At 39.5% G+C, this 27,811-nt stretch overlaps 1 protein-coding gene across 5 annotated transcripts in view; it reads left to right on the top strand.

The window, feature by feature from the left end:
* The window catches only part of ROBO2 (roundabout guidance receptor 2), an 865,191-nt gene extending 857,903 nt beyond the window's left edge, over positions 1–7,288 (top strand). For all 5 annotated transcript variants that reach the window (XM_038136167.1, XM_038136152.1, XM_038136160.1 and 2 more), the window contains one exon: positions 533–7,288. In XM_038136167.1, coding sequence (XP_037992095.1) covers positions 533–534 — 2 coding nt within the window. In that variant the 3' untranslated portion in view covers positions 535–7,288. The remainder of the gene's footprint in view (positions 1–532) is intronic.
* The last annotated feature ends 20,523 nt before the right edge of the window (positions 7,289–27,811 follow it).

Genomic DNA, 27,811 nt, shown 5'->3' with positions numbered 1-27,811 from the left:
TTCCTCAGCACCCCAGGACAGGGAAATTGTTTTCCAAATTTGTTTTCTATTATCACTCAGTATCTGTTAAAGTTTTTATGAAACCGCGTTGATGCTATGTACGTGCTGGCAGTACCAGCTGCCCAAAGGCTTGACTCTGTTGTTTGAAAAAGAACATCAAAACCCCAGCATACTCAGGCATACTGGTGTGTTTAATAAACTTACTAATGGTCATAAAAGCAGTGGAGCTGATGGCATGTCTGCATCCTCTTGCTGCAGTCAAACTCTCAGCAGCTCCTGGCAGTTACTGCCCTGTAGCTGTAAGAGAGCTAATGGTGACCCATGAGCCCTGAAATGTGCAGTCTCAGATATGGTGTTGGTAAGTGCTAAATTTTAGCATCCCTCGCTTTTCATCTAAGAAGCAATTAACCCTGTTCTCACAACCTATTGAATATTCATCCTGTGCTGTAGTAATATTGCCATAGGCTTTATTTTGTGTGGTATTTTTCTCCTTATTACAACCTCTTTCTCTCTCTTTTGTTTCTCTCTATAGAGTAGTTGAGAAGACACATTGCAAGCTGCTCTGATGGACCATCAGGTCTGAACTCATGGAAGTGATGACACTAAACAGTGCAATGAACATTTTCTTTATTTATGTACTATTAAAAGAACTGTAAATGCAATGTAAAGACACACAGCCACACATATCCCACAGATACTTTACTTGTGTTCTTCTCTTTAATACACCATCCACCTTAAACTATTCCTTGTCAGGAGTATATAAAAAAAGAAAGAAAAAAAAAAATCACCCTCCAGGATTAAAAGGATTTCCTTCTGTATATAATTTCTTTTGTTGCATTGCTATGCAAGCTCACCTTCTTTTTAGCTATGTTCATATTCATGTCTGTTTTTACTGGTCTGTTGTACTATATGTGAATTAATAGGCTGTGGTGCCATATATTAACTTTTAATTGTGTAACTTTTATGTTTAAAGTTTGCACTGCAATTTTATTTGGTGATAAGCACAAAACTCTACTCCTCATGACATGAAGAAAAAAGAGACTGAATGTGTGAAGAAGGTTTACATCCTGTAAGCTACTTTGGATAATGCTGGATGTAAAAGAGTATGTTAGGTGGTTTTCCATTGGGGTGTAGAAATGAGAAAGTGACAGGCAGAACTGATGTCAGTGAAGACATTAGAGACAGATTTAAACCTTTTAAAAGCAAGCAACATAGTTGTTCTTCCTATTTAAGAAGGGGTCAGAAGTTGGAAGTGTGAGATTAATGAGTGAAAATGAAAACTAAAGGTAGCATGAGATGGCCTAGACCCTTTCACTAGTGTGATACCCTTAGTATCTGCTTTTAGCCATCCCATGCCACTAAGGGGAAGAAAAACAAACCTTGCTACAAATAAAAGAACTTAAGGTGTTTCACTAAAGCTGTTTTTATTTTGCAGTTTTAAAAGAATTATTACAGTTAATTTCTCCAGCCCAAAATATAGGACATAGATTTTCCAGGAGAAACAAACCACATAAACACAAGGAATACCTAGTAAGAAGATAAGAATGCAATTTATTACTAAGACATTTTCAGGCTGCTTCCAAAAAATTGAAATGTCAGAGTATCTTATTTCATCTTTCCAATACATGTACAGTACGATAGAGGATAAAGCTGCACCACTGAAATTCATGACATTAATTGTTTTGATGCAGTCTACACAACCTTTTCTGTTCCATACCTGAAGTCTGCAAGAGCTGAAGTTGGATAGTTGTATGCACTAAATCTGTAGTAAAATGTTCAATTTTTGGAAGGAAAGCAATGGTCAAATTATTTTTGGCTTGCGTTAAGTATATTTCTGGCAATACAATACATCCAAAAAGTTGAATATAAGCAAAGGAAATCTTTGACCTGTGTTTTAGTGAGTGGCTTCAAAATCTACTATGATGAGGAAATAACGCATGTTTATACACTTTTTGAATAAACCAGACTCTGTAAGTGGACATTAATGACAGCATCCTGTCTCTTCATTAATTTTCATGACTTTGTCCAAGTCTTCTTTATCTCTCAAATCTCAAAGAATAAATTCTCAAGCTTTTCTTAGAATACTGTGTGTGGCTAACCCACCCATTACTTTGATGCTTACTTTAAATATTGCATCTTACAGCTTATTTCTGTTAGTTATCTGACCATGAACACAAGTTTCCATTGAATACCCTTTTCATATAACCAGTCTATGTTGTTTTATATTTTGCCTTGGAGCTCACCAGTATTAAGAACACTTTTTGTCATGGCAGAATTCTAGAAAAGTAAATTATGATGCTAAATATGTGTTGCTTTTCATTTCATTAACTTGTTCCATGATAAGATAAAACACGACAGCCATAACTATAACTCAGCACTATTGAATATTGAAAAATCCTAGTTAAGGTTGAGATGTGTTATTTAGCAAGTTACAAACAAAAAAATGTTGAGGAAAGAAAGTATGAATTTATTTACCTATGTGATCAATGAGTATATGCCATTTTCCTGCTTGTTAAAACACTATAGTTAAAAACATAACTTAAAAATGTGCAAAAATGTTCAAGTAAGATAAAGAATGCAGCATAATAACATGTGCATGGTTTTTATTTTGGTATATACCATATGAAGAGAAGAATATTCAGAGTACAATTCAAATTTAATTCTCTGGAAAATGTTTAACTCAGTCACGGATAGTTGTTTTTACCCCGTATAATTCAAAAGCTTGTGCTGAGCTTTGGTGGAACACCTTAGTCACTCCGTTCTATTCAAAATTCAGTATCATTAGAGGTTGATAAAGCCATTCCAATTACTTTCAAATATGTGTTTTATCTCTTCCACTGGAAAGTAAATGTGTGTCAGTATTAAAGCTGTTCAGTACCATGATATTCACTAACTTGTCCATCTGCTTCTGTACATTTTTGTTCATTAATAATTTGCTTACAATATTACATAAGATGTTGTTGTGTATGGCAAAGTGTCTCCATTATCTTACAGGTGATGTCTCTTCTTTTTTTTTCCTCTCTCTTTTCTATACAGTGTACTTCCAATGAACCACAGTACATATTTTTTAAAATGCCATTTAATTTACTATTTTAAAAGAAGTATTCTTCTTTTTTTAAGGAAAATGAAAACATTTATTGTGAATAATGTGTTTAAAGAAAAGGGATGTTGTGGCAGCACTTAGAATTGTTTTTTAATTTGTTTTTTTTAAAACTGTTTATTGGCTACAGTTTGTTCACAAAAAAGTATGACCTCTTAATGTGTTTCATTGGTATTGTTAGTGCAGCAAAGTTTAATTGGCATAAGAAGTTGGTTAATAGTACTGTTGAAGTGTGTATTGTATATTTACTGGGGAAAAATAAAACATATTCACATTTCAAATCTATGTTAAAAGACCTTGAGTAAGGAGTCAATATGTGAAAACCCAAACAGGGAAAATCAGGCAATAATAACATAGACTGAGCTATAATCATCACTGTCCACTTACAGGTGACAAGGAACATTTTATACACTGTTTTTTGAACTAAGCTACGAGCCAGTGGTAAACATTGCCTGTCCTAGGGGTTTCTTTTTAATGTCCTGTCTCTCCTGGAACAGTTGTACCTCTGTAATTACACTGATACAGCTATTCCAGTGAATATTCTGCTTGTGTTCTCTCAGTGTGGGGCAAGCACTGAGGAGGAACAGCTGGCTCTGCCTAAAGCCCACAGAGCAGTGGATGTGTAAAACCTGGTCTGAACCCTCAGACCTGGGGTTTGGTACTGGTGGAGCTACTGCCTACCCAGTACAGAATACCCCACAATTTATGGATAGGTCAATTTTTCTTGATCTTTGTGCTGAATACATGCTCAATTTTAAATGCAGCAGGGCTGAAGGACCAAATAGTGAATTGTTCCATGTGCTTCAGTGGTGTATTGCTGTATGGGCAGCCATTTCAGTGATGCAAGGAACAGACATTTCCTATTTTGATTTTTTTTCTCCTTTATTTCGCAAGTACATACCCAAGTCAGTAAACCTTTAGAATACCTTTTGGTTGTCACCTGAAATGCAACAGAAACACCATTCCTTGGGAAAAGTACTAAAGATAAGGTGCATGGAATGTTTTTAAGTATATTAATTTAACTGCACTGTGCAAAAGGAAGACATGACTGTTTGAAATAATTATATGCTGGTTTATGCTTGCCTCAGCCCATGCATTGCCAGCCATGAGAAGAGGTGTATACTGAGGCTGAGAAAGAGTCCTCACAACTGAAAGAGGAAAGGGAATAGGGGTGGGGGAGATTTTGGCAGGAACTTCAATTTAAAAAAGAAAAAATTACAGACAGCTCCTTTGGCTTGTCTACAATTTATGCAGTTTGGGGTTTTTTTTATGGTTAATGGCCTTGTGGAGTTTTAGCAGGGGAACTAGAAAGAAAAAAAGTTGACCTTTTGTAAAGATTGGGGGGTACTTGTTTGCTGAGGGAGGATTTTTTAATTTAATTTTTAATTTTTTAACACATGTTTTGTGTTCCTATGTATCTGGAACACATTAGCTAAAAAATAAATTCTTTTTGAAAACCATGTGGGGAGAGGACAATTCATTTAGGAGGCAAATTCAAATAGCAGGAAAAAGGGAAAAAGTAATACTGAAATAAGTAACACATACTAGTTTAGAAACAGCCAAGTCCGCCACAGTTTCACATGCAATTTTGAGCAATACAATATGTATAAACTTCATTGCTTTTGCTTTCCATACCAAAACAAATTACCAAAGTCCATAGGAGGCCTAGATCCTTGGGACACTAAATCTGGTGCTTTGTTTTAAATATGTGGTTAATCCAAGCTGGTGAGAGTGGAGAATGCTCAGGGTCGTACAGCCCTGGCTGCTCAGACCCCAGGAAGTCTCCAGCAGAGAAGCCCTCGTGGCCTCACGCTCAGTGGGTTTCAGTGGATCCCAGGCAAGTCAGCACATAAAGGAAGGTCACTTCTCTGAGGATGGAGGTTTCAGGGCAGGGAAGGTCTTCAGTGCCTGTGGCACCACGGGGGTTTGCATTGAGCTCACCTAGGCGTGTCTCACATTTTGGGACTGCCTTCCCCCAGTTCTTTCTCAGTGCTTTCCTGCTGTGGTCTGTGCACTCAGTGCTGATGCTGTTCCCTGGATCTGAGGTGTCTGGCATGGGAGCTGCAAGAGCAGAAGAGCAGTGAAGGTGCTCTGCATGCATTCAGTGGCTGAATATATGGATAAAAGCTTTATTAATTCAGGGGAACCGGGGACACAGGAGAGCAGTGGCACCAGACATCTGCTCTGCTGTGTCCACCTCGTTTCCCTCTTCCCTTCAGGACTGACCTCTTTCCTACCAGCACTCCTCCACAGATACAAGTCACAGATATCTCATGGGTCCCACAGGAGATGTAGGGCCATGCCTACGTGCACAGTGGACTGGTTATTTGGGGAGAAGTAGCTCTGAGTTCCACAGCTGGTGAGAGGACTTGATTCCTCTTTGGCATGACTGTATTTAACTGTGTAACTACATCCAGGAATACCTGAGCGGAAAATAAGTTCCTAGAGCAGAGCTCAGCATTGCAGCATCTCTTCTGGTATGTGGCTCTTTATTCAGTCTGTTGTAGGCAGTCCTGAGTTCACTGCTGAATTCTCACCACATCCTGAGCACTCAGATGGTTTATGCTGCACTCTTAGTGAGGTTGTTCCTCTTGCTGTAGGAGAATGGGAAAAAAAAACAATCAAAAACCAAAAAATGCTCAAACTTAAACCTTTCACTTAAACACAAAGCTTTTAAAACAATGCTCAAAAATCATAGAAAACAGCATTTCAGATGTATGTTTGACAACTTTTTTTTCTTGGTATTTTGATTTGGCTACCATTGAAATGATCCATTTGGGTTTTTTTCAGAGCTGTAACACTGTCCCTGCACCAATCCCCCTCCCCCCCACCCTCCATCCCTTGCATTTTCCAGTACTTTCGTCTGTAAAGAAGTTATGGTAAAGAATAATGGCATTTGTGTACTTACATTGTTCTAACTTTAAGCAACAAGGTGCACAGTTGCATTCAGTTCAATTGATCAAAGCCAGATGGGCACAAAATGTTTGTGGGGTTTTTCCTAAAAAGGCCTGCTATTTGTGCTGATATTTGTTCCCCATTCATGCTGATCAGTGCATCTTTTGCCTTCAAGGATGCCATTAGTAAGTCTCCTTTGTGTTCAAAAACAGGAATCCATTGTGCAGCACTTGGAGAGCCACTCGGATGCAGGTAAAGAATATAACAGCTTGAGCAAGTGCTAATTAGAACCAATTAAAGTTAATTGACCTCCTTTGGCAGTAAAATACATAATGGAGCTTGCTCTGTCCTTGCAAAATGGAGATCTTGTCTCTAAGCATAAGAGTGAAGCAGGGTTTCATGTAGCAGCCCGTAGTAATTATGTGGGCATAACAACCAGGAAGCTGCTTGCTACAATTTGTTCTAATAACTGAGCTCTACTGTATCAGGGCAATGCAATAAAAGTGAGATTTCTTCTCCAGTCTATTTAAAAACCTGATTTTTACAGAGCAAATGAGCATCCCAAGATACCGATACTAATCTCTAGGAATGAGTTGGCAGAAAAATAGAGTCCCTTTTATAGGTAAGTAATGGTGTGAGCATAAAAACAGGCAGTTTTACGCCTGCTGGTTGGCAATAGCCCTGATGCTCAGAGGTTGCATCTATCCTGGACAGTGGGGGAAGCTCTGGCAGGCCTGCACTGGTGCTCTGTCTGGGTGAAAGATCTGCCCACAGTTCAGAGGGGCTCCCCACTGAACCTTGCCATGAGGTTGCCTTTGGCAGACTTCTGTTGGAAAAGGGGCGCTGGCATCCATCCAGCTGAGGTCTGTGGTGCTGCAGGACTACACCACTGCCATGGGCAACACTGTGGACATGGTCAGAGGTACCCAAAAAAAAAAGAGAAAGAGCAGGGGAAAGAGTGAAGGGTAGGAAATGCAAAATTGTAGGAATCCAAAAGCATCAGTGGTGGGTGCTAAACTATACATCGCTGTGAAAAGTTGAAAAGCCATTTTTATTAGTAAACCAGAATTGATCCAGTTTCCATGACCATGCTTTGATGACTTTTTGCTTGGCAGGAACTGAATGCGACTGATTTTGCTGCTAACTTGGCCTTACTATGAACAGCAATAAAGGTGTTAGTCAGGTGGGGACTTTGATGTGACCAGTAACATCACTCTCCCTTCAGGGAATGTTCTGTGCTGGCTTGTTAATGAATTTCTTTCCTAATGAGTATCATTAAAAACCCTTTGATTAGCTATTTGTGTGAATGCCCTTCCTTTTTCCTCTAAGCTTCTACTTGCACGAGTGGCAGCAGGATTTTGCCCTAGGCAGAAAGCGTGCAGCTCTATCGTCACCTCATGAATACAAGTCTGAGGCAAACAGCAACAGGAAAGAGGGTGAAAAGAAAAATAAGAAAGATTGAAAAAGACCTCACGGATGAGTTGAAGTTATTTTCTACACATGTACAACCTGAGCAGGCACCAGCATTCAGATGGGACTGTCATTAGGGGAAATGAAGAGCAATAGGTGGTGATGTTGAAGCATGCAACAATAATTTACATACACCTCGAGTGCCAACAGGCAGAGAAACAAATAAAGCTATAACCTGGGGAAAGGGAATGCCAGAGACTAAATGGACCGCAACGAGCAAACAAAAAATGCCATGTCATAAAATGTAGCAAAAAGCCTGGAAAACAAAATTAAAAACAAAGCAAGGCATTTCAGATCCAAGGCACCTTAATGAGATATTGATGGCACAGAAATTGCCTACTCCTATGCAAGACAAAAGAAGACTGAGAAACACAAAAACAATTAGGAAACAAATTTGGCCATCTAAGGTTTAATAGAAAGAGATGTGGCTTAGCAGAGCACAATTAATCACCAATTGCCTGAAACACTTTGCTCTCCCAAGCTACTGCAGACCTGTCTCCCCTGCTCCCAGTCTTAAAATGACAGTCACCCACTCCTGTTTGTATTTAAAATAAACCTCTGCCATTCATTACCCAGTCCCTCAAATCGCCCAGTGAATTGCAGACACTGATAAATAAATATTTTGTATTTACTCTGCTGTCACAGGCTTCAAACTGTCTTCAGCCTACCCACCCCCTTTTTCCTTCTCTTTTCCCACCAGGCATAAACTTCATCTGCATATTTTCCACCTTGTTGTTAGGCATATAATGAGGCTTTTCTATTTTTGTCCTTCTTTGCCCAGAAAGCTATCTTAGCCACGTCACACTCAGGGATGTATAAAAGTTCACTTTATATTATATCTATGTGGAATATGAGGTTTAAGTTTAAACTAGGTCACTGGGTGCCTTTAGAGCATTTGTAACTAAGGGAGAGCCACTGATTGATGAGTCCTGATTTGAGTGGCTCAGCCCTGTATTCAGAGCCTGGGAAATCCAGGGGAATGATCGCAAATTTTGGCCGTGTGTCGCAATCCGTGCTGTGCTGCACGTGATTCCCTGCGCCAGCAGGAGCACAGAAATGCACCTTAGAACAGCTGGAACAGTACGTCACTCTGAACGGTGATGGCCTGCAGGTACATCATGGGTCTGGTGAAATCTGTGGGAAAATTTATTCTTTTCTTTAATCGAGATGAAGGATTAGTTTGTGTCATGTATGGGCAGATTTTTGCTCGTCAAAGGACTGACTGCCTTTCTACTCTGTGCATTTTGCAGCCTGGGACATCCAAACACATTCTCCTTTTCTCAACACAAATGTTTGGGTACATTAAAAACCTGTTTCCAAAATGGGGCTTTGAATTCCCTTCTATTATAGTTCATATGTTCCTTTAGATCTTTTGAGGGTTACACAAACCCGAAGTGATTTCACAAACACTTATCACTAAGAATATTCAAAGAATAACCTTTTCAATATTTTCATATACTTTGCAGTCTCCTCTAGACCCATAAGGGAGAAGAGGTATGATTTTCAGCTTTCATTGCTGATATGTGTACACTTCTGATTTCATGGAGGGATTTAGGAGGCATGATTTTCATAGAAACGGATGTCAATTAGTTAATTGGAAACTTAACAGTAAAAGTACTAGACCTCTGAGATCTGGTAAGTACCCTTGTACTCTAGCTGAGAGTAAAACCTTTCAGTACTTGTACATCTACTTTTTCCTTAATTAATTGGATCACAGAATTACAGCATTTGGTAATATTTCTGGTAGAGTTTTCTGGTTGAAGAAACTTTACTTTGAAGCTCAGTTGCTCTGATGAGAAACTCCTGCTTGGGCCAATATATGGAATTTTGTGGGACAAGGGAGTCTACATGCTTTATAGCTGTAATAACACTCTTGGGGGAAAAAAAAAGAAAAAAGAAAAAAATCCAGGTAAACTCAGCACCCTTTAGTGAATACATGTCATAAGCCAGGAAATGTTTGTTTTGGCAGATGTGTCTTTGTGCCTGCCCTGGCACCTCGCTGGTGACACTCAGAGCTAGAGCAGCCAAAGGAATGGAGGGCAAGGAGAAGAAAAGGAAAGAGAGGGGAGAATAAAATGGCATGCATTATTTCAACAACGGTTTTCAGGACAAAAAATAATTCTTCTTTATGTTCCTAGACAGTTCTGTAGCACATTATGGATCTAGTACACAGAAATTCTCCTTCTGCCCACAGCCTATTCTCTTTCTTTAGATTTGGATGAATTTAAATACTTGCTCAGAAAAGAAAATTTCAGAAAAACACCCCTTACATTAAAAACCAAAACAATGTGGGTCTGTTCTTAGTGCAGGCCTCTGACTATCAATTTTAGGATGTGTCAGTGAATTGATTATCGTTTGTAAACTGTTCCTAGTGCTGACAATAATAATGACAGAATGCTCTTAATTGGTCCCAGGGAACAAAAAAGAGACACAAAATTCTCCTTTTTTTTTTTTTTTTTTTTTTTTTTTTTTTTTTTTTTGTGGTAAATAGATGCTTTTTTTCCCCTCTGCTACTCAATATTTTTGTTGTAGTCTTAGGGGTGTTTTGAAGCATCTTATGCTGTTCACTTTCTTAAATCCGTTTATTAAACTGAATGTGGTTGAGCATGAGGCTGACATTTGGTGGTTCTCACGCAGTTTCTAATAGCTGCAGGGTGCTCATTTTTGGAAGCAGTTTTATGATGCCACAGAATGTCTTCTCTGCTTTTGCTGGCACATATCGTGCCATATAGCTGAAGCTGGAGCTGTCAGGACAGCGTGTCTCTATTTAGCAGACCATTGTTTGTCATCGAACAGATATTCTTGGAGTTTTTTCAACTATAGCATTGTTGCCAATGGTTAAAATTTCAAAGCTTCATAAATGACTGTGCACAGAAAGATGAATCCAGCTGGCAAACTTTCTACTTTTACGATTTTTGTAGAAGTCATCAACAGGGGAGCCAATAATTTTCACTCTCTGATGAAGCCTTCATTATGGAGCATCTGAAACCTTGTTGTAATGTGGATGACTTTGACATTGTATCTGCAGTTATGTGCTTGCACATCTATTAGCACTCATACAATGGCACACAAAGAGCCCCTGAAAATAGAGCAACTGAATTTTCCTCTGCATTTATACAGTGTACAGGTGTAGGGAGGTTCCCTCATGTTATTTACAATGTCTTTGTCAGATTCTTTTTCTTTTAATTTCCAGGTATATAAAACCTGCCAAATGTCAGCACTTGTAACTATCAGCTCTCAATAAACACAATCTACAGAGAAGGTGAGTCGTGTTGGGCACAAAAAGGAGTAGATAATGAACAGATGAACAAATGCATAATGAACAACTGCAAAGGAAGGTCAAGTTAGCCCAGGACACTTTCTGTGTTTGTCAGATTTAATTTGAGGTTTTGTCTGTGCACAGATTCAGGAACACTTGTCACAGGTGCTCAAGGCATGCAAAGAACAACTACAATGAATAATAAGGTTATTGTGCTGTAATGGTATCATAACACCTGAAGCAGCCATGGTAGTTGTTGTTTCATCCTTCTTCACCATTGATTTTTTTATTCTGAAATGAAATTGTTACAACTTTGACCTGCTAGTGGATTCTGTGATACTGAGGAAATGTTAATAATTTTTTTTCCTCTGTTCCTCTTCTTTCTTTTTTTTTCTTTTTTCTTTTTTTCTTCTTCTATTTCTCTGCAATAGACTCACATTGATCTTACTTGAGGTGTAGCCCATTATCAGCACAATCCTGCTGATAAAGCACTCCTGGATGGCTGCACTGAAAAAAAGAAACCAAAAAACAATAACAATTGGCCAGTGTTACTAAAATAAGCTGTATCTCCTGGTTCTCTTTCCAGAACTTGAACTTTTGTCAATTTTCACATCTCTTCAGAAAGGAATTTCTTATTCAGAAAAACAAAGTTTTCCTTCAGAGAAATAATAAGAGATCCAGGCATGAATTCACTGCCAGACAGGATCTAATCCTTATCCTTTCATACACTTTTAACAGCATCTTACTGACAACCAAACAATAAGTGGGGTTTTCTCAGAGTGCAATGTCCGTCTCATCCTGCTCATACAAGCCACCTGGACCTTCCTTACTCGTGTAATTCATTTTTCACACCCCTGTTCTTAAATTTATTGTTTCCTACCATCTAGACTGTAGTATTTTAATGTATTCTGGCTTCAGTATTCTTAATTTTCTTATCCTCAATTTTCCTTTTTTTTTTTTTTAAGATATCATTTTGTTCTTTGATCTCCCTCTACTTCTTTGCTTAAGGAAAATCAGAGCCTAATGTTCACCCAGAGCAGACTAATTTACAGGTTGTCTGCACCTATGTACCTGTTAAGATACCTATTGCCACTTTTACAGGTGTATCTGGTATGTGTTCAGATGTGTTCTGGTATGTGCTCCTTCCTTAGGTAACTAGTGTGATGTGAAAAATCCTGGCCAAATAAAACTCTGGCTTTGAGAAGCTTTTTCATATCTCCTAGATAAGCCTATCTCCCTTTGTGGTATGTTGTATTTACAAAGTGTTATCAGTGCACAGCTTCGAACATTTTCACATTTTCTCTTCCAAACTTTTCCTTCAAGTACAAAAGTTATACCTGGAAATTCAAAAAACAGCTTCAGCCTCTCTGAGCAGGCATCCACATAGCCTGTAAGGGATTTGAGATGGCTTGAGTTCAACACAGCTAGTTAGGGAGAGACAGAACATGGCCAGCATCCTCACTCAGCTGTAGTCATAAATCATCATACAACCTGGCATTGACAAATTGATCTTGGCCTAGAGCATCCAGGAGCTTTGTGAGAAACCTGTTTGAGCCCCAGGGCCGGGGCTCAAACATTAGCAGCAGGCATCCTGGGATATGCTTTCAAACTTCTGTATGGAGGGGGATATGTAAACAATATGCTTTGTAGGCCAATTTTCAGGTTAAATCTATTGAAATTTTAAATTTCTCTTCAGTTACTTTTCCTGGAATTTTCTTTCAGTTTAATTGCTATCTTTGTTGTCCAAATGAGCAGGAGCAAGGTGGATCTTGGATGATAATCAGGCTCCTCTGTCAGCACTGATATAAGAAAAATAGCAGGCCAGTTGCAACTGAGTGCACCAAACATGACTGTTAACCATTGGTAACCAGCTCATCAAATTTTGCTGAAAATGATGAGGCTTTTGGGTGGCAGTTTAGGCTGCTGGTAGTTGGAAAACTGCTCTAATCTGACGCCGAGGCTGAGTAGCTGTCACATATGGTAAATCTCCACAGAGACTAAAAATAAGCTGAGAATTAATGAGCTGCTAATTTCAAGACTGATGTCTTTTGAATGTCTTTGGTTTTTTTTTTCCCTGAGATTTTTTCCTTATCCCTTCTCTCCCTCTACCCAGTCGTACCCTTTCCTTTATAGAAATTCCTTATCTCCCAAGCAGCCATTGCAGCACTTTTCTGTTCATGTGCCTGTGTGTGTACAATAGAGCTTAACCTGAATGGTACAAGGAGGCATTCTGGTATCTTAATCTACCAGCAAGTGACTGGCAAAACTGGAGGGCTGGGGACCAGAGCCCCAGTAAGCTATTCTGTGAGAAAATGTCATCAACTTTGTCCATAAGAACACATTTCTAATTAATTAGTGTCATTGAAATGCTGCTTTCTGAACATTTTAATGTTTCTGCTAGCAGCCAATCTCTATCTGTTAACTTCAGCTTTCCCCCAGATTCTTTATTATGTCTTCTCTTCTATGGCAGTTTTTCCTTCTTTTTCTAATTCTATGGTTTTGCTTTTACCATTCTTCCTGCCCTCTACTAATGTCTTCTCTGATTTATCTAGGATTTCCAACTCTCATCCTACTCTCCAACACCAGCCTTCCCACCATCTAATTTTCCAAGATTATTGGTTCCTCCATCTGCATTGCTAATGTGAAATTCACTACTTTAAATATGTCATTCTAATACATGAGTAGCTAAATCTCTGAGCATGCACACAGAAACTAGATGTCTTCAGAAAAAATGAGGAGAATCAAAGTCACTTGACTGTTAATGTGACTGATGGCCCTGTTTTACCATCTACCTGATTTCTGGTTGCTACAAAACTTAAAGGATTTTCTTACACCTTGTATGTAGGTGTACAACCATAGGAGAGAATTTAAGAACTTGCTAAAATCATACCAGTTCTTAAAAAAAGGTTTTGCCAGAAAAGATCAATCTTTTTGAGGGGTGGGGGGCAGAGCTTGCTGGTAATGCCTATTTCTTTTTTTGTAATCTCCATGGTGCTTTACAGAAAGATTTAGAATTGCTTACAGACCTATTGGCTGGGTAGTGTAAGATGTGAGTACAGTAAAATAGTATTCTTTTTCCTCATTAAAGTATTATGAGTCCACTTTGACATAAAATCCATAAAACATATGGATTTGGAGAACTCAGAATCATTAATTACACAATGGCTTGTTTGTGGAATAAATATAAGGGAGAGATGAAGTGGAAATTAAATGTAATTGAAAAGGAAGTGAATTTTTGTTAAGATAATATACCTTACCAGTATGGTTTAGTCTACTAGCTTTAGGGGGGACTGAGAGGCTATCAAGGTGTTGGAAACAAGGAAGCTGGATCTCCTTCTCTTTGTCCCATATGCCAAATCTTTCTTCATTCCCATTGCCTCCCCTTCCAGATCCTGTGGGGTTTGTGCCAATTGGTGTAAATTATGGAAATGTTTCATTTTCTGATTTTTGCTGCTGGGATGCTGAAAGGTAAGCCTCCTTGGTGCAAAGATAAACAAAATCAATCACAGTATAGAGATGCTGTGTTCTCATTTTTTCTTTTTCCAGCATGAGATAATGATTTCTGTGTAGACTGGAACCACAGAATTGCATTGACAGTTTCTAGGGTGCTCTTGTTCTCTGGCACTGCTGGCTGGGAGCACAGAGATTTCACAAGCAAGTCTTCATTTCCACAAGGTACTTAAATAATCTGCTAAAATATTTTATATAAGTTGGTAATAGGATTTTTTGACCATTTGTTTTCTTAAGAGCTGCACTGCTGAAGTTGAAGATTGGATGGATTTGTTGCTGGTATTTGTTGTTACATCAATTGCCTTGTTCCAGCCCTTCTGAAAAGTCCAAACTTTTCTGATGTGAGCATTGCAAACTGCTGGGCAAGTGTTGACACCAGACTAGTGAAAAGGTGAATTTTTTCACAGAGTAGAGTACAGACTGACAGCACTGTATGGAAGGTTGGCAGAGTTACAGAAGTAGCCAGCTGATATTCACAGCATCATTTACCAATAATGGGATCAGGTTACACTGGGTCCCTCAAACTGGCTTTGGTCAAGGTTATACCATGAATTTATAGCAAATCATGAAGATAAAAAGAATATTATATAGCTAAAAATACTGTACTAGTTATCAAAAACATGCATTCTATCTAATTGATGTCTGAATAATATAATATATGAACACACCAGCATTTTACAAATATTCATAGATAAAGTACACAACAAAAATTGTTGCTCTCTGTTGCTCTGCTGTCAAGATTATAACTAACAAAAACATTTTGAAAAGAACCCTCACAACCTGAGTAAAATTTATATTTTGACAAAATAATGCTCCTTGAAGCAGGTTTCATGAATCAATAAAGCAATGCTTGGATGTGTGAATTATAGAATTGCCTATTAAATGAAAAAATAAATGCCAGAGGTTTGGGGGAACATTATGTTTGGTGTCATTGTCTGATAAATCTGTTTTAAAATGTAAAAGGATTTAAAGAGATCATTACTTAGGCTAGGATTAGTAATAAATAAGCAAAAGCTTTTTTGCTAAAGCCCTAGGTGAACAATGGCACTTGAAAATAAAACACTGGCAAGATGCCCATCTCCTCTGGGAAAAGAAGGGAGAGCCAGCAGTTCCTCTTTGTAAGCAAACAGCCCACAGAACGCCAGCATCTTCCTGGTGCATTAAGAGCGTGTCAACAGGGCACACTTTTTGTGTGGTTTTGTGATTACCTGTTTAATCATAAGTGATGGTTAAATTCAGAGGCAAATACAGGGCTGCTGCGTTTTTCCATCTGCTCTTTGAAGGTCATATGTTTACATCTAAGCTCATTCTTCCCTCATCTGTGTGTATTTGGTTTTGGTTTCTTAATTTCCTCTTCCAAATGTGTCTCACAAGAATGAAAATATTGAAATGTGACCACAGATTTCAAGAACTGATTTTTCTCCCACATGTTTTTAATTTTTTTTGATACATGTCTTACTGAAACCAGACACATTACAGCACAAACACACACACACAGAGGACAGAATTTTCCTACTGCAGTAGTTCTGGCACAAGACACTTGCACAGCTCCTCATAATGATCTACCCGAGTGAATGGGGTGAGGAGGATTCACACATTAAAAAAATACAATGCCAAATTCATCATTTTGAGTATGAAATATTTAATATTAGAAGAACATTCTCTACTGCGAGTCACAGGAAGAGGTTGCCCATAGGAATTGTGGATAGTTCATTCTGGAAGGGTTCAAGGCCAGGTTGGATGGGGTGCTGGGCATCCTGGTCTGGTGGAAGTTGCCTTCACCATGGCAGGAGAATTGGAACTAGATGGTCATTAAGGCCCCTTTTAACCCAAACCCTTCTATGATTCTATGAAATGGAGAAATGTTGATCAACCTGTTGGTTTTTTTTTGGCAAAAAATAACTTAAATTGCTACTTGCATCCTTAATTACAGGTTAAGATTGTGTTAAGGAAGTTTTTTGAGATCATGTATTTAAGTTTTTGATGAAAACAGCTAAAGTCTGTTTGATCCACCCCTTAAAAAGATCAGTGGCACCATAGCATGTATAAACATGGAAACAAGTTCCTGGAATTCTCCCATATGCAATACAAATAGCCCTGTTCCACCAGTGTATGTCACTGGCATATAGACCCCATCAAATTAAAGGCATCGCTTGTACCCATCATCTATTATTTATGCCTGGTACTATTTAAAAGAAAAACACAATTTAGAACTTAAAAACTAGGTCCCTCAGGGGAGCTGAACACCAGAGGAAGGAGCCCTACTACCCTGTAGTTCCTGCAGGCACCCAAGAGCCTGAGGAAGGCAATGGTACAGGGATTTTGGCAGCCATGGTCACTGGGCCAGAGCGGACTAGAAGCAGCAGCAAGAGGAATTCTCTCCACCATCTCTAAGGATTGTAGGGCAGGAGGAGCTGATTTGTCCTGGCCTGGCTAATCCATCATCCTGGGGCAAGGACTGCTGGATTGCTGTGCTCAGGCCAAGAGTGAGTCTGAGGGGAAGCATCCTCATGAACACAGGTCCCACAGAGATTAGGTTGGAAAAAACCTGTGGTTCTTCTCAGAGCAGGAGCTCTCTGGTTTCTTATGGAAATCTGAACAAGAGTTTTCAACTTTGTTTGGCTTTTCAAGAAACAAGTGGATTTGTTTCCATTTCCTGCAGGATTTAGAGCATCTGCTGGTGCTGTAGAATCACCTTTACAAGGGTAATGAAAGAAGTATTGCTGTAATGCCTGGGATCTAGTGTGGGGAAAAGCTGCATTTTTTTCTACATAGAAAATATGCAGCTGGTGCTGTAGAATCACCTTTACAAGGGTAACCAAAGAAGTATTGCTGTAATGCTTGGGATCTGGTTTGGGGAAAGGCTGCATTTATTTCTGCATAGAAAAGGTTCTTGGGAGGCTCATGCCTGTGACTGGCACACAAAAGAGGGGATATGCTACTTTGGTGTAAAAGTGGCTTGTACTGAGCATCTGCACTGGGCGCATCAGCTCTGGGAATGACATCCAAGATCAGCAATTCCCTGTCCTCAGGGCCAAGTGATGCAGAGCGGTTGCATCTGTGCTGCTCTGCACCAGTCTCCTACTGACCGCTCCACTTGGCTTATCTCCGCAGTGCTGAAACCCAATTATTTTCTGCAGGTTTCTCCTTGAGTTTACAGTGTCTGAAATACAGTGAGAACCGTTCCATGGATGTCTTTATAGCCCAAAATTCAGGTACGTCATGGGAGCCATGGGACCTTCAAGGCAGCAGAAGCACTTGGGACAGTGGTGAGAAAGCGTGTTTGTCTCAGAGGGAATTTTGTCTCTATTGCTTAACCCTGATACGGAACAGAGTAGCAATATATTTAGATATTCCCTACAGCAAAAAACCAACAATTTTAAACTTCCCTGAAATCAAAATGCATCTTTTTCTAAATTTCTAGCGAGAGATGGGAGGCTCTGTTACCCTCCTGGCTTTGAGGGGGCTTCCGACGGTGTCCAGGCTCTGCAGTAATAAGACTCTGAGTAACCTCAGAGGGGTGTCTGGCTCTTCAATAAAAGTCTGAATGCAACAGTGCTTTGGTCACCATTGCTCCCATTCCCCAAAATTGCTCGTATTTTAAGCTGTCAATTTATAGACTTAAACCACTCTGGCTTTGTAATGGATACATATACTCCCCAAGCAGATAATGTTTTCAGATAGGTGATCTCATCCAGTTTCTGAGCCCAATGCACCTGAGTGACAGCAGTGTGACAATGCATAACAGCAGATTTTGGATTACCCCAATAACTTCTTCTGTAACTGGGTGCTTTAGCTACCCCAAACCAAGGAACAAGCACAAGGCTTTTTGAATTCCTTGAAAATGGGTAGATCTCCTTTTTTTGTGTTTGTGTGTGGCATGTTTGTAGTTTCTAAGGAACAAGTCAGTGGAATGCTGCTATTATGCTCATGGAAACAAATTAATATTTTCCACATGCTTCTGTTCCTATGGATTAAGATAAGGTTTTAACATTTTTTTTCTGTTAAATTCAAACAGTTAGTTTGTTGTGGTTTTTTTTTTTTTTTTTTTTGTTTTTTTTTTTTTTAGTGTAACAGAATAAGTTCTGTATTTATATTCTGCATTTTGTATCTGAAGCTTTTGGTGTTAAGTATGCGTTGTGTGTGTTTTACAATGACTGCCCCAACACACACACTCCACATATGTTTCCTCTCCTGATTTGAATAGAAATCTAACACTGCAAGTGAAGTACACTGAACTACTGTTTCACAAGCTGTCATTTAAGTGATAGATGCTAAATTGGAATTTTGCCATGCAAATTAGTTAATGCTCAGATGAAGCCAGTGTTTAACTATTCAAATAAGATCTCTGTCTTGATCAGCTGTTTCAGCTTATATCTTCAGTGAAGCAGACAACTAGCTTTCAGCTGGAGCAGACAACTAGAACTCCACAAAACCATCAACTCTGCTCACTTAGAGCCATCTCAGTAGATCAAATGATGTTCAAACAGCACTGATCTGTAGCTATCAGCTGGAAACAGCCAAAGATGCTGTTTCTTCAGGCAAAAAATTGTGTTGGTAGTATTTTGAAAGGAAAATTTACATCTCTGGTATCCACTACATCCAGAAATGTAAAAATACAACAAACTCACAGTGTGACCTTTCTTTTAACAAGAACATATGTAAAATTCACACACACAAAGAATAGTATATTTAGAATCTTAGTGGGAGCCAGGAATAACTCCTATAGCAAAGTTCCCTAAGCCTACATTTTAAATGCATGTAACCTTTCTTTCAGCAGTTTGCCACTGCTTTAGTGCACAGGAGACCTTTGAAAACTGGGAGGAAGAAAGCCCCTTGGCTATACAAAATGCCCTGTCTTTACCTGAGAAAAATCCATGCTGTTTCACATTTATAGCACTTCATTTCAACTTATTTTAGTTGGATTCCTTAGGGAAATTTCAACCTGTCAAGTAACTGAGAAGGAGACATCTACAGAGCCTGTCCTGCTTGCTCCCTCACCAGGAGACTTGCAGCAGCCTTGCTTATCCCTGAGAGGTACCAAGGTCTTAATAAGGCTGGGGGGAAGGAGAGCTTCTTTCCCACTGCACATCTTCCTCATGGCCCTTCACTGGAGTCTCCTGGAAAGAATTGCCACAGTCTTTTGGAGGTGAGGAATAACTACAGCTGAATTTAACTGCTCCTGGCTCCTCACAGCTATTCTCAGCAGTTCCAGTGTTTGCCTTTCTCATGGGCCAGAGTGACAGCTGCTTTTCCAGCTAAGGCACTTGATCCTGCACTAGGGGTGACAGTGATCTGTGCTGAGAGTTCATAGCATGCTGCAGGTGATGATGGGTGATGGGACTACAGCAAAATGTTGAGCTATTTCAAGAAAAGAGGGCATAGAAAAAAAGGGGTGTCTCTCCACTGCAAAAAAAAAAAAAAAAAAAAAAAAAAAAAAAAAAAATCTCATCACCTCTGCTTCCAACAGTGTGAGTGCTGCTATACATGTGACTGTGACAGTAAGGGTGACATTTTGTCATCAATGCTGCTTTTCTCAACCTCCTCAAAAAACATCCAAACACTCTCTAGAGAGGTTTGTAGCACACATCTTCTAAAATTTTGAAAATATTATGTACAGTGGAGACAAACATGGTCTTCTCTTAAGTCCCTCAAGACAACATAAAAAAGTTAGATGTCCAGCTAATGTCAGTAGGTGGGACTGGTCCTTCTGTCCCACAGAGTCTGGCAGTGACAGAAGGACCAGTCCCACCCACTTGTTCCTCTTGAGGTGATGCATGTGCTGGCTGCCTCTGCTACTGTGAGCAGGGACAAGCTAAACAAGTTTCTGAAGAGAGACAGAGTGATGGATTTTCCAAAAGAAGGAACTACTGAGGGAAACTGGGTTTGAGGTGTCCATGAGTGGGAAAAGAAGTGGGAGGAGGAAGCCAAAGAGTGGGAGAAGCATCAGAAGAAAGGACTTATGGAATGTGGGGTCACAGGAATCATCTCCAGGTTTTGTAAGATTCCAAGGGGAGGGAAGAGACAGAGCAAATGATGCTTGGAAGGGAACTCTGAACTCAATTTAAAAAGGAAGGCTGCTAGTTTACACAGTTAGCAACCCTCGCAAAGTCCTTTGAACAATTATTTTTTTATGTAGTTTTATGTATATATGTATGGAAGGGGCCATTTTCCTCTTCACTAAGGTGTATTCTCATCACATCCCATTCTTTATAGGCATCTTAACAGCATCTACACTCTGAAGACATCTGCTAAAAGTGATGTAGGTACCCAAATCAGTTTGGGCTAGCCTGGCATTTCTCCCAGTGTTCTGACTCAAAGATGAAATGTGTTGCTATCGTTTGCAAGATGTTCACAAAGCAACTCTGTACAAAAGGAGACTGTACAGGGTGCCACCAGTTGAAATCTCTTTTCAGTGTTCTTCTATTAAAACAACAAACCTTGGCAGCTATCATCTACTCTTTTCTGATTTGCAGCCAGCCAATTATATCACTTAGAATGCACTCAATTTACAAGGATGCAAGTTTAAGGCACTGCCTTTGTATAGTTCTAGTTGTGCCTTAGGAAAAACTTTTGGTTTCCCTTCTGTGTGTTTATTTCCTCCACTGTTTTTGTTAATCCCTCCTACATGCAATAGCTCCCTTGCAAACAATATTTCAGCAGTGACCTCAGAGTGTTCTGAGTGCCTTTAAAAAGTCAGATATTAAAAGAATTCAGTTGTCTCAACCTCTTAGTGTGACCTTCAGTCACCAGAATAGCTCTGATGGTTGGAGTGGGAAGATCCCCAAGAGTGAAAATTGCTCCAGTGAATCTGGGCCTGACAAATCATATTCTGTTTTTGTGGATTACCAGATGGAAGAGCTACTGTAAGGTCTGCAATCAGAAGGGCAGACAGGCTGGCTGTAGAGGGGATGGAAACAATAGGATGGCCTTCAGCATGGTCTAACCATCCAAGCACAGCCAAGTGACCTTGCTGAGCATTTATGATGCACTGAGCCCATAGCAGTAGCCTGGCTTCTTTGTTCTCAGACCATATCTGCTCTATCTGGTGGGGTGTGTCACCCTCTAAAGCTCCGCAAAGAGGAGGCTCACTGGGATTTAGGTGGCTCTGCCCACAAATATACACAGAAGCACACAAGCATCTCGTGAACTGTTTTAGAATTGATGCCTGACAGAGTTAGTCACAATGTTTACAGAAACTAGGTTGTGGTTCAAGATTGTGATGCAAATATCACAGTTTCAGGGTGGCTCCAGATGAAAGGCTTTCCCTTCATGATGTTTTTTCTCCTGGTGAAGACATAATAGTGATAAATTTCTTATGGCACAGAGATTTTTTTTACTTAACAAAGTGAGTGCCACAAAGCAGGAGTTTGGAGCTTCATTTTCCTGTAGTTTCAGTAAAAGCAAGATCATAGATTGTGAAGAACAAAGCACAGATACATGTAGTGACTGCTAACAAAATTTAGGGAAGCAATGGAAGTTTCAATTTAGTATTATTCAATAGGATTTATTGAATCAGGGGATTTAAGATTTTGCATTGAGTCCTACAGATATCATAAATACAGGTCTTCAGGTTTGCTCTTTATCTATCTGTTTTATGAAAATATTTTTTTTTCTCTCAAAATGTTTGTAAATATGTGCTTTCCTGTTCTACTGTCTTCTCTGACACATCTGACATCCATGTCACATGAGATTTCAATTTTGCAGTGGGAATTCCACTTTTAACTTTTCCTGAGTATGTTCAAGACTTTCTGATTTAAACCTAATTCTCCTGCCTCTAAATGAGATTTAAGTATTAAACACTCTTAATCAAAACTGTATTTTCCACAGGGGGTCCTTGGCCAACTTTTTTTTTTATGCCTGTTCAGATTATATCACAGTGGCCCCAGGCCCTGTCTGGTGACTGCCACAGGAAAATATGATAACAGTAATAAATTTCAGCTATGCATTCAATCCCCCATGAAACCTTTCATTACTCTCTCTCCCTGCTGTAGCACTGCAATGGGAATGCCAGAATGAGAGCTGCCAGGAGGAGTAGAAACTGAAGTCTTGGCAAGAGCCACAGAAGTGCTTGACAGTGGATGGTAGCTGGGATGAGGGCATAGGCGGTTGGCAGTGGTGCTGCCTCCTGTGAAACTCCTTTGCAGTTTGGAGTAACTGCAAAGCAAATGTGGGGTTTGCTTTGCTGTTACTCCAACCAGAGACCACAGACACACTGCCTGACCCTCATGGCTGTGTCTTCTCCCCCTCTGCCCCACAGCAGTAAGTACAATACTCACCGACTCCATGCTGTCACAGAATGGGTAAGGCTGAAGGGAACACTGTCCAACTTCCCTGCTTTCACAGGATCATCCTAGAGCTCATTGCACAGGATTGTGACCAATGGTTCTTGAATATTTCCAGTGAGGGACACTACACACTGTTTCTGGACAACTTATTCCAGTGTTTGATCACTGCACAGTGAAGATGTTCTTCCTCATATTCAGGTGGAACTTCCTGGGCATCAGTTCCTGCCCACTGCCTGGCACCACCAAGCAGAGCTTGGCTCCATCCTCTTGACACCCTGCCTTCAGATACTGGTAAAATTCTACCTCTTTTTGTGCTGTTCATCTTCTTCAATTGATGTGCCTTAGGAAAGAGCAGTGTGAGTTTGAAAATGTTATTTTCATGAAAGATGTTAACACTGTTAAACACACCATCGAGCTTTCAGATGGAAAGTGTAAGCTGCATGAAAAGCATATCCTGAAAATAATTCAGATGCTTGTTTCTTTCTTCCTTCATGAAGTCTTTCTTTTGTCTTCAGCATCAAGAGCACTCTGCAGTATGCAGTTTGCCTTTGTTTGTGGCTGCCTTTTGTACCATTTTTCTTTCATGTTGCCATACCCAAGCAGAACAAATCTGTTTGCAGGTAAAGGAGGGAAATGGACTGGATGGTTTTGGTTTCAAGCTAAATGTTTTCAGAAGTCCAAGTATCATAAAAAGTGCAATTTTAGGATCAAATCTGACTTGATTTTAGCTCATTAAAAGGTTCAATCAATTCAGGGTGTCTTCTTCTACACTTGCTTTAGAAGTATTTTCTCAACAGATGGACATGAAACTTTTACATTTTATCTAATGTTTCTCATGAAGACTGTTTAGTATGATCAATCATCACAAGAAATAACTTTGAATTTTCTCATTACTGCAAGACATTAAGATGTCAGGATATGATTTACTACAGCAAGTGACTTTTATGTCATCTATTTTTCAGAAATCCTGTGACTAGTTTAAATTTCCAATTCCCTGGCATTGTATCTATGTGTGTAGTGAAACAAAGAAAGAATTGACTAACACTGAAAGCATTAAGCATTTGAAGCTGCCCTGCTAGACAAATACAACAGCAGCACAGTGCACCACATGAAACTGAAGCAACCACCTGGAAGAGAAGGAGAGAAGAGCTTAGGCTATTAGCACAGTCTTTGAAACCATTTTGTCAGCAAAATACTCCTCTTTAGTCTGACTGCAAAGATAAGGAGTGACATGAAAGTGGAAAAATTAGAATATCCAGACATCTTAAAATTCTGAAAATATGCAATGTATTTCTTCTGGTCTTTTGCATCTGATATAACTTTTGTTGACTTCCTGGCAATAGGAATTTTCCCTTATACAACTTGATTAATAGAACTGCAGTGAATGGCCATGTAAGAGTCAAACCCTACCTGTGGCTTAGCACACCACACGCCCATTCCTCTGGAGTGGCTGCACTGCAGATTCCTCATGCTGCTGTCTGCTGGAGGAGGCCTCTGAAAGATGAGGCTGGTGGCAACTGGTGTGCCTACCACATCAGGTGCATGATACTTAACTGAGTTCACACAGGTAAAATGCAGTGGTATGGCAGGAGTCAGGTGGGATTGGTGTTATTCATATCCACAGATGTCTTTGAGGAGAAAAAGTTTAAATGAGAAAGTTATTTCCTGTTGTAAACTCAGACCTCGATATCTGCAAAATCTCTTGCTGATTTGCAAACCAAGTAAACTTTGTTGCTTGACAGTCTGGTATGTTCCAATGGGCACCTTCTTCAGCATCACAACCATGAAGCAGTTCTGCTTGGCTGCCTGGAAGAGGCATCCCTCCTGTCTGGGCACGTGTGGAGAGCTGCTCTGCCAGTGGCAGAGCTGGCCGTCCCTTCTGGAAGGGGACTCAGCCATTTCAGTCACTGGTCAAGACAGAGGTGGCTGTGGCAGTAACAAAGAGAACAGTGCTGTTCCTGGCACCCAAAGGTATTTTATCAGGGGCGTTTCATTTAAGAAATAGGCAGGGCACTGGTGTGTGGTGGGATGTTGCAGTCATGTGAAACCATAAACAGAATAACAGAATTTCTCTTCAGGGTGACTTTCAGAAAGAGGAGCTAAAGTGCTGTGTGTTTTCTGTGACTATTTAGCAATTAACTCAGCAGTGAATTTTCATAGCTACCTCTGTGACTTGCATATCTGCTTTATTTTACCAGTCAAATAATTTAAGCCTAAAACCACAGGCAGGACCTTTATAACCTGAGCAAAGCATTATTTAAAACCATTTAACAGTTTCCCAGTGGAAAAATAGACTTACAGCATTTAGGATTAATAGGAAAGCCAGCTTTGTCACCAAAATATAAAGCAACTATAATAGCACAGAAACCTCCTGGAACACAGAACATTGTACCCTTAATTGGGTTGCAGGTGTGTCTCAATGACTAATGGTTTGCTCTGGATCCTGCTTGCATAGCAAGTTTCCCCTGTAGCTGGTGGAGAAAATGGCTTTCTGTTCCTAGTCTCTATTTTGGTGAGACTGTACAGCCACATGTGCAAATAGACACATAAACCAAGGTGGAAATAGTTACTGAATGATGAAAGGATGCACCACAGTTCAGGGTATCCAGGAGAAAGGCTGGGTCAGATCTTTTCTCTCTGACAAACAGGCAGCATTTGCAATTGTAAAAAATTATTGTTTCCTTCTGAAACAAAAGAGGACATGAAGGGCACTTTCAGGTTTCTTCTATTCATCAGATTCTCACCCAGGAATGATGACTGCAGGGTTTGTCATGGAGCAATACCTACTGCAGAGCATGGAGAGAGAACAATTGTGGCTTCTTTGGGGCTGCACAAAATGGCCTGCCAAAAGAGCACCTGGGCTTGTGAATGTCTTAATATGTTTCACTTGCTTTTTATTTTCTGCCTGACACTTAAGTTTTTCACATAAATATCACCTAGAAAATAAAAGCTCTCTCTTTATATAATTTTAGTGTTAATATGGCCCTGAACAATTATTTTGTAATGTACATTCAAAGTGTTTAAACAGTCTGAAATACTGTGCTACTTTGATGACCCTCTGGATATATTTCGTTTGCCTGAAATATGGCCAAATGAACAACTGAGACATATTTGGGGAAAAAATCAGCTATTAAAAAAGAATTAGAATGTTATCATTGTTAAATATGAAAGACTCTCACAGAATATCAAAGCAGTGCCTAGACTTCATATATTGTTCATGAGGAGCTTTGTGTGCTGTAAAAATGCAGGACAGTGAGTCTGTCACCTACAGAATTTAATGGGAAATCTGCTCTTGAATAGGACATAGTTAATGCACAGCCTTTTCTTCCCCTTACACACTTGAAATATCCCACAGAAGTTGGGTGAAAGTCTCTGCTTTCTAAAACCAGTGAGGAATTAGGACTATATTGTGAGCATTGGTGTGGGTGTTCTTTTTGTATGGTCTCTGGCTGATAAGGACACTCAGGATGCTGTTCAGCATCCTTTATCTGAGAGGATTTGAACTGAAACCTCCCAGGGGAGTGCCCTAATTAGCACTCTGTGGGCCAGGCTGAGGCTTCACACTCATTACCTTTTGTTGGAGCTGCTCTGACGTCTGTCAGATTTCATGTTTACAGAATTTATGTCTAAGCACCTGTACATGTCCTGCCCATCAGGCCATATGGTTAAGGTGTGGTGTGAGACTGCTGCCTCATATCAAGCTATGTAGGGGATTATTCTGCTGGAAAATTTGGTTGCATGGCTGTGCAGTGTTATTAAGGCTAGGGATAGTTTTTGAGGATATAAATCAGGCATCTAATTGATAACTTTAGATGCCCATATCTCTTTCAATTCCCCTTGGGACATATTCTTGAGGTTTTCCCAAAAAAAGACCTCATTTTTTCAGCTGAATAAGAAAATTAGGCAGAAAAACATTACCTACAGGCTTATTATAAAATCCTGACTGTGCAGTACAGATGCAGCTGCTTGCAATTCATCATCTAACTTTCTATTGGTCTGTTGGTGGATGGCTTTAGCAGTAAACACATTTCTGTCAGTAGATGTAATAATGCTTGTGTTTATATGCAATATTTAAAACCACATGTGTACCTGCATGAAGCACACAGGGTCTTTGTCTGTTGTGCTTTGTTTGGAGGTTTTTTGATTGCTTTGTTGGTCTGGGTGGGTTTTTTTTAAAATCTAAAAACTGGCATAAAATGGCACATTTTTGTCCACTTAAAAAATGAAGCTCTAATTTTGTGATCTACATGGGGAACCTGAGATTTCATGCTACTGAGGCCTGGCTGTGTTTAAGTCCATGTTCCCTCGCTGTTAGCCTGTTGTGTTTATTCTAGTTGAGGTGAGCAAAGCCTTCCTATCAGCCTTATACTAAAGTGCTTTTTTGATTAGAATGGACTAATCAGATGACAAAAATTTACTCTACTGATACACTCCCTTGTGACAAAAACTTTTCTACTGATACACCACACCTCAGTGGCTGGTTTTTAAATTTGAAAAAAATAATTCATTAATTATTACATAATTTTAGTAATAATTTGTTGAGAACTTTTCTGCTGAATGATAGCACTTAAAAATGAGACATAATGTTTCCTACATTTGCCTCTGTAACTTAGATGATTTGCAAAAACTCCCATGCTATGCTTCAAAATGGTTTCTCTCTGCATGTGCTGAACCAAGAGACTCTGTTGCTCAGTCAGCTGAAAGTAATGTGGAGAAAAACACCATTCTTTTTCTTACAGTAAGTCTGATCCTCTGACTATAGTAGTAGCTTTTACAAATGGTGACCTAAATCCTTGTTTTGATTGGGTATGAAAAGGAAGTGTTTGTGGATGCAAAATTGGGCATATTTTTCTGTTAAGAAATAAGCTATGTTAGTTCCTCTTGCAGCACTTGCTCATTTAGCACAGCTACAAGGTAAAGTTAAGTGGAGATGATGACAAATATATGTGCAAGCTTCCTTTTCTCTTTTAGTGCAATGCACAGTGTGCAGACAGATGCAAACTGGAGATTTAGAGAGCTTGACAGATAAAAGACTACATCTTGACCAGAAAAGAACGATTTGGTGATGAAGCTAGGAAATATTCTTATTGTTCATGGCCTTTCCCTTCCACATCTAATTAAAAAAATTTCCAATTATCTTTGGATGAAGCATTTTCAGTATAGATTACAATTTACTCAGAAATCAACCCCAAACTTAATTTCTGTGATTAATTCTTTATGGATTTTCTTTTGTTATTCAATGCAACTGGCTAATGATTAATACCACCTGGGAGAAGGAGATTATGCAAC

The sequence above is a fragment of the Motacilla alba genome, chromosome 1, assembly GCF_015832195.1.
Source record: "Motacilla alba alba isolate MOTALB_02 chromosome 1, Motacilla_alba_V1.0_pri, whole genome shotgun sequence".
Taxonomy (NCBI): Eukaryota; Metazoa; Chordata; class Aves; order Passeriformes; family Motacillidae; genus Motacilla; species Motacilla alba.
This window is presented reverse-complemented; position numbering and strand designations above follow the sequence as displayed.